This window comes from Paralichthys olivaceus, chromosome 13, assembly GCF_024713975.1.
Source record: "Paralichthys olivaceus isolate ysfri-2021 chromosome 13, ASM2471397v2, whole genome shotgun sequence".
Lineage (NCBI taxonomy): Eukaryota > Metazoa > Chordata > Actinopteri > Pleuronectiformes > Paralichthyidae > Paralichthys > Paralichthys olivaceus.
The window spans coordinates 7080534-7095866 of record NC_091105.1 but is presented as its reverse complement, the minus strand read 5'-3'; the positions used below and the strand labels follow the sequence as shown (position 1 = coordinate 7095866).

Genomic DNA, 15333 nt, shown 5'->3' with positions numbered 1-15333 from the left:
GGAGCTGAGGAGGATGAGTGGGGGGGGGGGGGGGGATTCAGGTGAGTAGAAAGAAAAACAGACACAAACAGTGGGAAGTTGTCATGGGTTGAGAAAGAGACAAAGACAAGTAGTGTGGTAGGGGGTTGGGCAGAGTAACATCCTCTAGAAAGGTTTTCATTAAACACAACCGCTACTCTCCTTCTCTAACTGTGGACTCAAAAGCACATTCATCCATATTCCTCTGCTCACAAAGTGCCCATGTCCTGCTTTTCATTAGAAAACTGAAGTACCATCAACTCTTTTTCTCCTTTCTTACATTTCCAAGGTCGCACGCTGAAGGGAAATGCTAATGGCCTGACATCTCACTCCAGATGGGCCTGTGACCCCGACAGCTTATGCTTCGTATCGCACCCACACACTCAGACATAGACAGACAAATCACTCACCCTCATGTGAATACAGAAAATTTACACTTTTGGATTGTCTGTGTTTCCCAATGACATTTCATCAATATCACGGCCCCTCCATTGTAAGTTCCACTGATAACAAAGGGTACGACTGGTTAACTAGAGTTCGCCATTGGGAACAATCGAGTCATCTCAATGAGAATAACAAGTTCAGAGGAGGTTAAAGCTGTCTGGAGCAGTTATTCATTTTAATGTTAAAAGGAAAAGACAACTAAAATAAATGTAATAGTTAACAAAAATCTGTTTCCAGCTTTTCCAATATTTTGGGGTTGGACCGAACAAGGCTGATGTCACATTTAGCTCTAAATACTACAGTTTATATGTTTTCATATCGCCTATTATAAAAGTGGTAATATATAATAACAATCTGTGAAGTTTTTTTTGTCTGTTTGAGCTACCCCTTGGACAAACTCGCCCTGCCACTATCTACCTCCATTCTTATGCAAATACACAAATCACATGTCGAGTCAAGACACCGTATCAAGGAAACAATAGATTTATGAAGTCAGAATAACTCAAGTGATGACATGAAGATGGAACCTGACAAGCAGAGATTACATGGCTGATGGACACTGATAAAAAGAGAGGGGGGGGGGGGGCACACACCAAGCCAGTGTGGCAACACCAGCATGAAGAGGTACAGCTGATCGTTAGCATAAAAAGATCAAAGAGAAAATAAATCATAAGAAAGGAGTGTGACAGGATGTCCTTGTATCATTTTAATCAAAGCTACTGCTGCTGCATACCACAGAGGCAGACAGGATGGAGAGTGGGGGTGCCCTTGACTAAAGATTGTCCTGCACGATTACTAGTTACTTCAAGCCATTGGTCGACTAGTGTTTGCACATTTATGATTTCTGTGGGGAATCTGATGTCCACATGGCGCCACACACACCCTCTGATGGTAACATGTGTGTCACGTGGACCGTAGCATACCTCACATTCTCTGCGTGTCCTCTAAGAGCTTTTGTAGTTGGAATTGTTGTTGGAATCCTGCTTGTGACACGTACCGAACTTGGGTCGACTACTTTGGATGGGCCTCGATGAAAAGTGATTCTTTAAATGTTTTTACTACAGAATCATTACTTTCCTAAAATAGAGAACCAGTAACATCAGTAACAACAGTGGTTGACTTGAGCACTAAGACTCCTGTGCAGTGTACTATTCTAGAAATCAATTAAATCAATGTAATTAAATAGAATTACATACTTTAAACATAACATGTGCAAGAGTAAACACCAGCACCTTTAAATTAAATTAGGGTTAGTATCCCCAGTTTTCACAACAATAATGATAATAGTTAAAATGCAGTTATGCATTGTTCACGAAGCGTTTAGCCTGAAAGGAATCCCTGCTTTCTGTTCAAGTAGATGAATCTTGTTGTTGGTGTTTACCGGAGCAGATGGTGCTGGTAGGCGTTGGAAGTGCTGGTTGTTTAGGATAATGGAGAAAATAAAACATCATGTGGTGGAAGGCCGAGCTGGCTGATTGCATATCTCTCAGTGTGTGTGTGTGTGTGTGTGTGTGTTTGTGTGTGTGTGGGGTGTGTGAGAGAGAGAGAGAGGAGGAAGCTCCTGGAAGTCTGTGGGGTGTTGAAGCTGATATATCATCACCTCCGCTACCCTGAAACAATTGCATCCACCTCCTCCATCTCCAAGCATCTGGTGATAATGTAGAAACGTTAAAATATGTAAGATATGGGGGGGGGGGGCGGCCATAGAGGTGAGGACAGAAGGGTGGGGTCAGCCAGAGAGTCGAGAGCTGGAGACCAGGATAAAATGATTAAACTACAAACGTGCTCTTCTCATTTGTAGCTGTATTGCCAGTAACATAAAAATGTGGGGGAAATGTCATTGAAATTTTAAAAGCTGCTAAAAAATGAAATGAAGAAAAATAAATTCAAGAAGTTAAATGAAATGCAGCACATATATTACCGGACATCTGTGATCACGTCTGCCTGTGCGTTTCATTCTCAGAGTGGGGGATGTAGAAAGATCCAGATGAAAGCACACGCAACACTATTGAACTTATTTCAATCAGATGAACTCAAAGGCAGCAGCGGCTTTGCTGTGTAGCTGCACCACCCATCAGCATCATTCATTCATTATTTCCCTGACATGAAATCACAGGCCTGTGGGCAGCTGTGGCTCAGGAGGTAGAGCAGGTTGATTGCCAAGCAAAACGTCGGTGGTTTGAGCCCTGGCTTCCACCAGTCTTCCGCTTTTTGAGGTGTCAATGGGCAAGACGTTGAACCCAATACTGATAGAGAAACGCTTTATTTAGTATAAGACGGGATAACCAGGAAAAATGCAGTCCATTCGTAAGAACATGTTTTTTAATTAAGGTCACAGATAACTTGGCGCTTGAGTAAGAGATTCACTTTACACTTCCAAACATAAAATGTGAGTTTAACTCAGATAATGTCCTCTGTCTCTGTATGTCACCAAATGTCACTTTAGAAAAATGTGCTTTTGTAATGCTGAGGTTAAAATTACACGTGCTGCAGTTGGGTTAAGGACCCTTAGGCAAGTTTTGACATTTATGGTGGGGAAGGTTTAAGACGATGTTTAAGAAGGGTTTGCAGAGGCAGGCAGAAGCTTGTCCATGCAGGTATATGGCAGGAAGGGGTAGAGTGGGGGAAGACGGGAGGGCTCAGGAAGGAGGAGGAGGGGGGGGGGGGGGGGGGGGGGGGGGTGATCTGTCAAACTCTGGAAGAGGTGAAAAGGACTAAAGAAGTGTGAGCTGAGGAATGTGGAAGAGAAGTTATGGAAAACTGATGGACAAGACGATGTGGAAGCTGTCTATCACCCACGGTGCCACAGAATTTTCCATGACTTCAACCCTCCATCTCCCGAGCAGAGAGGTAGCTGGGAGGCAGGGAAGCCAGCGTCGTATCTCCATAATGAGCTGTGAACCGCAGGCTGAGGTGGCAACACTCGGAGGTAACACTCTTGCTTTAGGTTCCAGTCGTGCACAAATTAAGGCAGATTGAGTACAGTGTGTTCCCTAGATTGAAAAGGCATTATATACATTTAGCATACGAGCACCCAGATGCTCACCACCCTCTGGTGACATAAATCACAACTGGTTCATCCACAATATTTGGGGACCAATCATTAGCCACATACAAAATGTCAACTATGCCACAAAAGGTGCATGAAGCGAGATCCCATATATACAAATACAACCATTTTATGCAGACAGAGCACAGGGCTACAGCAGGGAAGTGTCTTGAGTGACATTTTCAGTTGAGTAGTTGCAGGAAGTGAGAAGTTGAGCGATAACAACACTCGGTAGACAGATGACAGCTCGACATGACCTCAATAGCCACTGAGAAAACTATCCGAACTGGGGGTTTCAGTTACACACCGTTATTAGCTTTTACATGATTTCTGCAATACAAACTCCACTTCCCACCCACATGCATAATAACCTTGTGTGAAAACAAATGATAACAGTTCTGCATAAATTCATCTGATAATTCTTTCCATTTTGGACGGTGCGGCCCCAAAGAGCCAGCTGCTTCAAACAAACAGAAGCGCTGCTGTGTGTCAGTATTACTGGCTAATGTGGTTTACGGGCAGACCTGTGAACCGAGCCTGGCTCAGGCTGATTTGGGCGCTTGTTTCCACGGTCCAAAGCCAACCGGCCAATCATTTGGACATTGTCTCATGTTTGCACTGGAGGCTTTGGCTGCCCTCTGTGAGTCAACTGACTGATAATCCACTGCAGGGGCTCTGACCACAAAGTAGAGAGGGAACAGTCCGAGACAAACAAGAAGTAGAGAGAACGAGATGTGTCATGAGAAATCGGCTGAGCAAAAACATTATTTGGTAGAGGCAGTAATTGCAGTAGTGAGAAGAGTCCGAGAAAAAAGAGGAACTGGAAGAAAGTGAAAATGTCAAAAGACGGGTGTGAGGACACAGAAAGAAAGAGGTGCCGACGGTGTGGTAAGTTAACACATGCAACATGATCTGGGGCCTATGACCGTCCAGCTGTCTCTCCTCTTTCTCAGTCCCTGCCACCGTTTCCTTTGTCTGGCTAAGTATGCTACGCCTGCCCATGGGAGACGGCAAAGAAAGAGAAAGAAAGAAAAAAGCACAGAGTTGGCAGGGGGAAAGAGAAAGTTGTCGATGTAGGACAGGAGTTCCTGTTCTGATACTTGGATACAGCTGAAGTGTGGGAGAACAGGTGGGCAGCCACATGAAGACAAGTATGCCATTGTGTTGGGTGGTATCTCTGTAACCATTAGTTCCATGTCTCCTCAGAATGCTCCTCCAGTTTATGGCCATTTTCAGACACCAACTCTGGAAAATTTACCAAAAAATTGGGTCTGGACACTTTCCTGAGTTTGTCAAGGTCAGGTCTGTGTTCACAAAACATTCCGGCGAGGGGTGGATCCTGGGTCGAGTGACAGCAGGCAGGACTGAACATGAGAGTTTTTTGTTAAAAATCACCAACACCAGCATTAGCTCTAATTGCCAAAATCTCTCGAATCTCAATTAAGTTTTTTTTCACTTTTGTGTTTGTCATGTGTTGGAAACGTCATCAACACACCCCTTCACTTGCTGCTAGATTTCAAGACATTTTCCTGCTCTATTCTCACATGGACTCGCTTAGACTTTCTCTGGACATTTCACAAGGGGGCTGGAATGAAAAGTTCTGAAGAATGTAAAAAGCAAATGACTCAGATGTTTATGTTCTCACATTCAGTCGCTCCAGAAAACTTCAGGAAAATGTGCAGACTACAATGCATGTCTGAAAGCAGCTTATGTGAGTTGAGGGTTAGCATTACCTTGGTGTTAGTGTGGGATACTGTGCTTTGACTTTGATTGACCTGTCATGCCAATGGTGGGCCTGGCTTTGATGCTCTCCTGAGCCGTTACACCAACTGACGCCAAATGGACGCACACACAGACACACACAAACAGATGGAGCGAGGCAGGGTGTGTGTGCATGTGTGTGGGTGAGGGGCTACAGAAAAGGGTGCAGGGTGGTGGATGGTAGATTTTTTGGCGAGCTGTACCTTGCTTACTTCCTTGCCAAGGAGAACAGGCTCCGACTCTGACAGCCTGGATCATGTGCCACCAGCTGGGAGCCACAACCATGGTGCCACAATGTGACACACGGCACATCGGGAAAAGCAACAACTTTCGACAGAGAAAAAGAGGCATGATGAAAATAATTAGAGAAATAAAGGAAACAATTAAAGTATTGTTCCTTTTAAATTAAATCTTGATTTCCCCATTTTTGGTGGAATATATTATAAATGTAATTATTCCTCTAATCGAGAAAGAGAAGCGGTTCGAGCCACGTGAGGCCCTTTAGTGCACTGGTGGGCTCTCCTCCTCTTAAATCCACCGCTGTCCCGTTACCAGCTGGTACTGCCATCGATGTGGGTCTGGACGCACACACACGCACGCTCACGCACACACACACACCTATTTATAACCTCTGTTAAGTCCGGATTCCAGTTCACGTTGGGGTTGCAGAAACATTCACATGCTCCAAACAGCCCCGTCTGCTCCAAGTGACGGGTGCCCACACACACAGCAAAGCCCTGTCATACACCCAGCGCTTACTCTCCCCTTTGTCACACGTGCACAAACACACACGCACGCGCACACTCTGCCATGTTTCTTCAGTTAATGGGGTTTGCATTCCAGACACACACGCTCTGTACAAACTTTTAAAAACCCAGACACCTCTAATCACGAAAATGTAGATATACACACGTGAATACCTGCACATGCATGTAGTCATCCATGTGTGTACAATCACACATGGTTTAAACATCAACAAGTACCACCGGTCGTCAGGCTCTCGCTTTCACTGTGCCCCAACTCCCTTCACTCCCTTCACTCTACACCTCCTCTCCATTCCTTTCTCCTTCCTTCTCTCTCCCTCTTTGCTTTGTGTGTGTGTGTGTGTGTGTGTGTGTGTAATCAGGCCAGTATTAATACCTGCATTCCAACAGCCTACAGGAATGTCTTAACAATGTAGCCTTGTTCAGGTGCAGAGAGACAAAGAGACCTCCCTAAAACACTGTGTGCTATGAGTGCAGCAGTGAGGAGTCCCAGGGCTGCAGCACGAGAGAACTGAGGCGCGTTATGATTTGAGACGAACACCGTCGAGTGGAAAACACTTGGCTCTCATGCTGCCTCCAGCACTCGAGGCCAATATTCAAACTCATGCATACATAGTATATCAAAGTACTGTATAGCACTTGATAACACTCTTTTAGCCGCAGAGTACAAGCTGAGAATGCACGGGGCAGATACTCGTGCAGCTGAGCTGTGCTGCTTCATCACTATTCTAGTTCAGCTTCAGTGATTTCATGTATCATATTGTAATGACAGATTATATCATGTTGCAATGGCATGTGAATTAGAGCTGGGGCGAGTAGTCAAACAGTCAAACACTCAGTAGATAATAATCAGCAACTTCTCTTAGAAATTAATTTGTTTGCTAGTAAAGTATTTTTTAAGAAAAACAAATATATCCAACTCTTAATCAAACAAAAGAAGACATTTAAAAATGTCAGCTGGGGTTTTCGTGTTTTGGCACTTTATAGACCAAACAAATAAATAATTTTAAAAAGGAGAAAATAATTGGCAGATTTAACAGATAATGGAAATTATAATTGGTTTCTGCTTTAGTCCAGACTAATTATTCCAAGGTAATTGCACCCAAAATGAGACATTTTGTTCCACTGAAAATAACATTTTTTATTATTTCATATGTGGTGGGCCGTAGTGTGATGTGATGCATTTCAATGTGGGAAATTAGTCTTATTAAAATACTGATATTGATTTCCCGGCTAAAGTAGAAGCTGGAGAAAATGAAAAGCACTGACATACTGAAGGCTCCATCATCCACCCATCCTCCTCCCATCCCTCCCTCTGCCTGTCCCCCTTTGTCAGGCCTTATTATTGAACATGTGTCCCCTCTGCCCCGACCATTAACCAACCCCACCCTCACACACTGCCTTCAATGCACACACACACATACAAAGTGGAGCGCACACTCCAAAATTGCTAATTGACATGGGGAGTTGGTGCTTCTTCCATCATTCTCCAGGGAGACGGATCTCGGACGTGTGTGTGTGTGTGTGATGTGAGTGGAGAATGGGGATCAAAGAGGGTCCTCCATGCTGCCTGTCCAAAAGCTCTCAGCCCCTCTCAACACTCCATGCGGCAGCCAGCAATGGCCAAGCATCTACCGTACTCATCATTCACAAGTAAAGCACCGCGTAATTGTACAGTGCGTTCCGCTGACTCCAGCTTGATAATCGTTCAGAACAAATAATTAACTAAATGTAGACTTACTGCTGCAACATGTCCATCAGGGCAAAATGCAAGATGCTCTCGAGGCAAAACACTGGAGTTATAATTACTTTATCCCTTAATAACAAGAGGCTAAATCAGTTAGCCACTCTGTAAGTCCAACATTATCCCCACAATAACTATCCATCACGTTTGTTGTTCTGCAGATTGCACAGACATGTAATTGGGAATCATTTAGCCTGATGGAGCCATAACCAAATTGAATGCGATTGATTTTGGATTAAATATTCATATGGAGCAGGACTAAAGCCGGTACAGATTTTCCTGGTAGACCGGATCAAAACACAATGCTGTGAAACATGACTCTGCTGGTTTTACTGGAAAATGGCCCCAACTGATGAACAGCTTTGAAAAATGCACTTCGCTTAATGGAGGAGTTTCCACCACTACAGCACAGAAGTGATGCAACTTTGCAAATACGTGTACATGAGTGGGAAGTGAGAGGTAGACAAAGCCCTTCTGGCTTTTGATTAATGCCATTAGCTGAACTTTCAGTTGAAAAATAAAGATTCCTTCTGCCACCTCTAAAGATAACCACCAATTTGAAATGCCCTGCTTGTCTTGGCTCCCACTTTTCAGGCTTTTGTGATGATGAAACAACACATGGTCAAGATGATACATGTATTTTCTATGGCTCTTGGCAGGGATGAGAGACTTATGACGGGTGGAGGGTGAAACCGGGTTAGACGAGTAGAGAGACAGATGGGTGTGAGAAATGGAGAGATGGAAAAAATACAGCGATGGAGGTGATGACTTACAGAGCTGGGCAAAAGCAGGGTGTAGTAAAGAGACTGAAAAACGAATTCCAGGGAGAAATATAACTAAGAGGAAACTAAAATAACTCAAACTAAAGTTAGGAAGAGAAACTGACTTGATGAGAACATTAACAGTCAGAGCATGGTAACTTTACCCCTCTACTGCTCTCTTCAAAGTCAAGTTCACACAGGCGGAGAGGTGCAAAGGGAACTTTTGTGCTGTGGTAGTTGTTTCAGAGGGGCTCTGGTAAGTGAAACCTCAATAAAACAAAGGCGGGTTATGTCCTTAGGCAAGTTGCCTGACTCAAGAAGCCCTGAAAACTGACACTGGATCTGTTTCAGTGATGACACCCTGGCCTGGCTCTCAGGTAACGTGGGGAGCCCCCATTTCTCACACACAGACGTGAAGTCATACCAAACATCCAACGCACAGCACCAAACACTTGTGTTGTAACACTATTACCACCTCTGGGTCTCACACACACACACCAACCCACTTTTCCCCTCCTCCACATACTGCTCCTCCTCTTCCTTCCCACCATGAAGGATTAACGTTCCCACTCCTGTCTCCCAGATCCCCCCCACCCAGTTAAAGGAATAGGATCTCATTGTCAAACAGTGACCAGCCTCACCGGAGAGGTTAACCACCGCTGCTTAACCATTAACCAGATTAAAGTCGGGTGGGGTGTGAGGGGACGCACAAGAATGTTCTCTAACAGATGGAGACGGAAGATTGGACAATGTGAGCTATGTGTGTACAGTGTGTACACATAACATATGTAAACACAGAAACTTCTGTAGCCCAGTGAACTTTAAGTCACCCTCCTGATTATCGTCATGCAATATAGATAAGGGAGGAGAAGAATCCTCTGGGGCTCCTCTACCATCATATTTCTGAAACCACTCCCTGGGAAACTAGAATTACTGGGTCAGAGGTGAATTTAAATATTTGTCCACAGGCTTCATCTTTCGCCTCGGTTATGTGGGAAGTGTTCAAAATCATGTGCAATTGATTTCCGGGAGCTTTTTCTGAAATGTCAAATAACTAAGGGGCAAACGAGTTAGATGCAGGGTGCATGCACCGCAAACAGTTTCACTCCCTCTCTCCTTCCCCCGCGCCAGGCAAAAACTGGTGGTGTAGAAAGACACAAGGTGGTAATGGAACCCAAGTGGGTGTGTGTGTGTTGAAGTCGGAAGAGGGGGAGGGTGGAAGGGCTTTTTTGGAGGGGTACATTCAACAACTGCTGCTGAGGCAACTGTTGATGTCTGAAAAGCAACAGCTTGCGGGGCTCCCAGAGGACGCCCTGCCAGCCAGCAGTCAGATGGTGGGTTTAGGGTTGGAGGGGCGCAGGGGTTAGGATTTCTTCTCCTCTGCCAGGAAAATGATCTCCTTGGCCACAGATCCAGGCTTTTCCATGGCATTCCCCATCCCTAATTGGTATTCCTCAATCCTGACATAGTCCGCCTGTCTGATCCGCACTGCTCCTATCTGTGCCTTTATCACTTTTGTTCGCTTGATCCCCACGTTCGTGCTATTTGATTGATCAAAACAGCTGGACAGGACACGAGACAAGACAATTTTTTGTGGCAGATATAAAATATGTAGGTCGTTGTATTTCCTTGCTGGTGCAGATTTTTCCTGCGCACTTCTAAAAGTGCTCACGCCGCTGCGGAACTGTACATTACTAAAGCACAGAAAAGAAATTATCCTCATCTTGCCGCGGCACTCTGCTGATAAATGGATTGGCAGCACTTAACCTCGTCTGCCAATAGAGCTTTGTGAATTTTCAATTTTGCTCCAACCCTGAATTTCAGCGCAACCCCCCCCCACCCTGCGACTAAAACAACCATCATATGTAGAGACAAGGACGCACACAGACGTGCAGCCTCATTTCAAGGCTGCATTTGAAATCACCCATCCTTCCTCCCCTGAGGAGAACAGGAGTGCACAGTAGCAACAAAAGAAAGGAGCTGTAATCATCTCTTATCCAATCCCAAGATCTGTGTTTATCCCTCCGTCTCTGATTTATCCCATCCTTCCCTTCCTCTTCTCTTTTTTCCCTCCAACTTTCTCATCTTCTTTTTTTAATATTCGTGGCATCATATATTTACAGTTTTCAGACCTTTAAACCTGCTTTGAAGATGGCAGAGACTGACACCGTACTTCATTTGTGCTTTGGAAAGTGAAAACCAATGAACGTGCCAGGCAGGGGGAGGATGGTCATTCTTATTTCAAAATCATTAATAGTGGCCATAAATCTGCTGAGGAATGGGGCTCTTGGGATGGGTGTGAAAGCAAACAGAGTCCTCTGGCACTAAAACACAGCAGGCAATCTTACTGATGCTATGAAGGGTCATTAACTTTGACCCACGCACAAAAGCACAGTGGACGGAACGGGCAAAAGGCAACATGGTAAATCACAGCAAGCAAACACACACACTCACACACAGGACTGGACATCCAATGAGCTACTCTCAAGTGTCGTTGTAAAGAACAAAACAGAAAGAATGTTGGGTAATAGAGAGACAGGCCGAGACAGACAGACAGAGATAAGAGAGAATGAGAGAGGGACGTAGACATAGCTGGTGCTTTTGTTTGTGTGTTGATCTATGGAAGTGTGTGACTTCAACTCTTTTGAAGCTCCTGTGGTTAAACTTTTCTGTCTCATCCTGTCTTAGTAACTTCAAACCAGGATGAACCACATGTGTAGAGCCCATCATCTTCTGATGCTCGTTTTCCCACCGATCCTCACTAGGAAACATCAGCGTCTTATTAAACTTCTGTAATTAAGTTTAATGTGCCATTCAATAATAAACACAAGTGGTTATATAGGTGAAAGGCTGTCTCGGAGTTCAGTGTTTACTTAATGAACTTCCTGCACAAGTCAGCGTGAATGTGCCTTTTATTGTGGCTGACTAATGTTTACCTGGGGACCCCTGGATATCCTGCTGAGTGACGTCCTGTCAAACCACAAGAATGCACCGTGGCTGTGAACAGATTCCATCCTTACACCTGTAACACTGACTACGTGGTGAGACGCAGGCCACATTGAGGCTACTTGTTTGCATGTGGATTACGGCCTGTGACTTGTGGTGAGAGGGAGCTTTAAAAACAAGAAAGGGTGGCCCCCTTTTTCCACAGAATTTGAAGTGACACACAAACACACACATTACAGCGCAAGCTCGAGCGTGTCCAGAGGAATGCCACTCATTCCATCTGAGTGCTCTCCTCCATCAATGTCTCACATAGTCACAAACACACACGGGGGGAATGAATCACCTCAATAATAACGACCCAACCATTCCAAGACCCACTCCCCCCCGAGGCCTAAATGACAAGGGGGCAAACATGGACTTGCTCTCCCAAAGCAGCAACTATTAATCTGTCACTCACTGCTGTACGAGCTAAGGTTTCCAGTGTTGCATAACACTAGAATGTTGCAACTGGGGGGCTCTGTGTGTGTGTGTGTGTGTGTGTGTGTGTGTGTGTGTTCTTACAGCAAATATGTATGTATCTGTACATTACTTTGCAGTTGTGTGTGTGAATGCATTTTACCAGTGAATGCTTGGTGTTTTTGTAGTCATACATTCCAGGATGCACGTGTGTGCTCACAGAAACAGAAGTCAAAACCCAAGTGCCTCAGGACAAAGGTGAAAAACCTGCCCCCTGGTTTTTATCTCCTCCTCATGGCTAAATGGCTCTTTTTCTAGCCTAATACCATAATAATTACACATGGCTGCAGGGGTGCACGTTTGATGCTGCGCCGGCAGGGGGGATAGAAATTAAAAGTGAGGAAATGACTGTGGGGAATTAAGGCAGCGATAGACAAAGAGGCTGACGCTGCGCGTTAGTGGTGAACACCTTGAACTCAGCTGATGCTTGTCACGATGATTCTTTCCACCGTTCTCTGAAGACTTTGGAGTTGCTACAGCTTAGCTTGCACTCATCTAATCATTTGACTCTCGTTTGGTCTCTTTACCTTTATGTGACTTTGTACTTTTTTATCCCCCCAAAAAAGTTAAGAGAGCAACTAAGGCCGATCTAAGGTACTTACGAAAACAGTTTGGACACATTTATTTAAAAAACAATGTTTTCTTCATCATTTCCTTGGTGATTGTTTCTAATTTCATGTGCAATCACAGTTTTTAGACACCTGAAATGAAGTTCTGTCTGTTTCCTCTGTTGAGGCCTTAGCTGCAAACCAAACAGCAGTGGCATCTCAGAAACGCAGAGCAGGAGCCATTTACCAACATGTCTGGGTGGGTGGGTCAAAGGGTCAGCACAATCCTGGGCACAGGCATGCTGAGCACCTTGGGGTGTCCTGCATTGCGTTGCCATGCATCGCATATCCGTGTGTCAGAAATATGAACATATACATACAGGCTAAGAAACGTGGAGACACACTTGCAGGAGAGGACACACCCAGGTGTTTGGTGTGCCATGGTTTTATTTAGTGCACCTCCATGTGCAACACTGACATAGTTGGAAGTTGCAAGTGTGTGACCATTAATTTTGAATATGTGGGTCTGTGTGACAGAATCCCACTGAGACTCAACAAGAGCTGCTATTATTAGACACAAGTATGCTGTGTGTGTTTGTGAGAGAAAGAGACCTGGCCAAGTTTTTCCCTGACGAAACCCATGTTGCACCAAAGTAGAACAAATACTTTCATTCCCTCAGACTTTAGGACGACACAGGTGGGAAGAGCGCAGCACCTGGAACCAAGCCTTTAAATCAGTGCACCACAGCTGTCCATCAATTACAGGGCACCTTTTTAGACACTTGTTAAAAGGCTCCATGAAGGGCAGACAGACAGCAAAGTACAACTGTCTGTGAGACCAGAGGAGGGAGAGGCCGGTGGTTAAAAAAAAAAGAAGATGTAGAAAACAAAGTGGTGCGAGGAGAGGAACATGAGAGAGTGAAAGTGAGAAATACACCATGATGCACTGAGTACAGGACAGTCAGAGGGGAAATGAAAGCTGGAGGGAGGGTAGTGTCGGACATCACTTCAGCCCCGCCCTGCATCCTGTTTCAAACCACCAGAGGCTGCTGCTCTGGCTGGGAATATGAAACTACTTCATTTATATTACCACAAAGCATTCTCACTAATTTGATTTTCGACAAACACAAATAGCCACACTGACGCTACACTACATTTCTCCAGATAAACACAAACATCAAACAAGTAACCTATTACACAAGCAATTTAATATCACTGTGACAGGACAAGAGATTTTTACTCTAAAGGAGAATAATAACCAGAACAACACAAGCTCACCAGCAGCATGTTAATTCCCTATAGAGGCCGTTAACCACTGGAGATCCACGTACAAAGTACACTGAGGTCAGTAATAAACTTATGGACAACCACAGCAACTCCTGCGATCAATACACAGTGGGCTTTCAGTCAATAACCGCAAACCTTCCTTCACTGATCACATAAGGCCAAAGTCAAGTTGCATTTAGACCAGCTCCCCTGGCAGCCCTGATGGGTGAGGAGGGTGAGGCGGGTGAGACGCAAATCCCGCAGATCAGACATCAAAGCGATGGAAACTGCAGCACAGCAACCAGACATGGAAGCATGGGGCAGCGCCTTCAGAATAAAACCATGCAGTCTACTCTTCAGGGGAAACCAATGAATAAACAATAGCAGGTTGACATTGTAATGTGGACATTAAGAGTTTAGACATGTTTTTCTCTTAAAGGACACATTATCCACGGGTGGACATTGTGTTCTTCGATGAGTTTTAATTTGAAAAGTCAACATGTTTTATCCTGATTGAAGTGAAGTGCTTGTTACTGAACTGAAGCTCATTGGTTTAACATGAGGTGTGTCCGAAGAAAGAACCCTGTGCCACCGCAGTACTGTGCGCAAAGACGTGCGTAAAAAGTAGCGGAGCCACCACTAACCCATAAACCATCACTGGCAACGTCTGGGCTGCGTAAACCTGCTGCACAGTCTGTTTTTAAACCCACTTACTCCACCGAACAGTGTCGTTACAGGAACTGAACCACAGCACACGTTACAGGTTGTTCAGCCGACAACACGCAGCCAACAAACTACAAAGTGTCTGATTGAACTTAATGAGCCGCTCCTGACGCGCTCACTGCGGCGGGGGACGGACACGTTTTCGTCTGCGGGAGAGGAAAAGTGAAAACCTGCAGCCTGAAGCCATGAAAAACCTGCTCCGCGTCAGAGACGAGGTGAAGTTAGTGGAGGGAGAAAATCATTTTAGAAAACATGTCGCGGAAAGTATGAAAGAGACGTACCCAGCAGTGCCCAGAGCAAGGTGCACATGAGCGACACGCGTCCGAACATTGTCCCGTCCATGTCCGCTTCTCTCAACTTTTTCAAGGAAAAGTATTCACGTTGTTGTTGTTGTTCTTGAGTCTTTGTGCAGAGTGGAAACCCGGCAGCAGTTACAGTCTTCTTCCTTCTTCCACTGCTCCAAAGCTTTCTGGACACCTCTCTCTCTCTTTCTCTGCTGAAGGACTGCCTGCCTCTCTCTCTCTCTCTCTCTCTAACACACACACGCAGAAATCTGATGCTGGTGGTGGCAGTTCACTTGGTTGATATATTTGCACAAAAGGTGACCCCCCCCCCACTCCTCCTCCTCCTCCTCCTCCTTCTCCCAATACAACCCCCTTCCCTCCCTCTCCCTCTCTCTCTCTCCCTCTCCCCACCTCACTTGCAGTGAAAAGACCTGCTTGACTAATCGTGTAGTAGCCCGGGTCCACTGGGGCCCGCAGGATTTCTTTCAAGAAACTTAAAAGTGATTTTT

The 15333-nt window shown here is 45.1% G+C and overlaps 1 protein-coding gene across 3 annotated transcripts in view; it reads right to left on the bottom strand.

Annotated features, from left to right (window-relative positions):
• bcam (basal cell adhesion molecule (Lutheran blood group)) overlaps positions 1-15123 on the bottom strand; it is a 48960-nt gene extending 33837 nt beyond the window's left edge. For 2 of the 3 annotated variants that reach the window (XM_020093313.2, XM_069537052.1), the window contains exon 1: positions 14822-15123. In XM_020093313.2, the coding sequence (XP_019948872.1) occupies positions 14822-14882 (61 nt within the window). In that variant the 5' untranslated portion in view covers positions 14883-15123. The remainder of the gene's footprint in view (positions 1-14821) is intronic. The other variant, XM_020093312.2, reaches the window with a different exon arrangement.
• Positions 15124-15333: the final 210 nt, after the last annotated feature.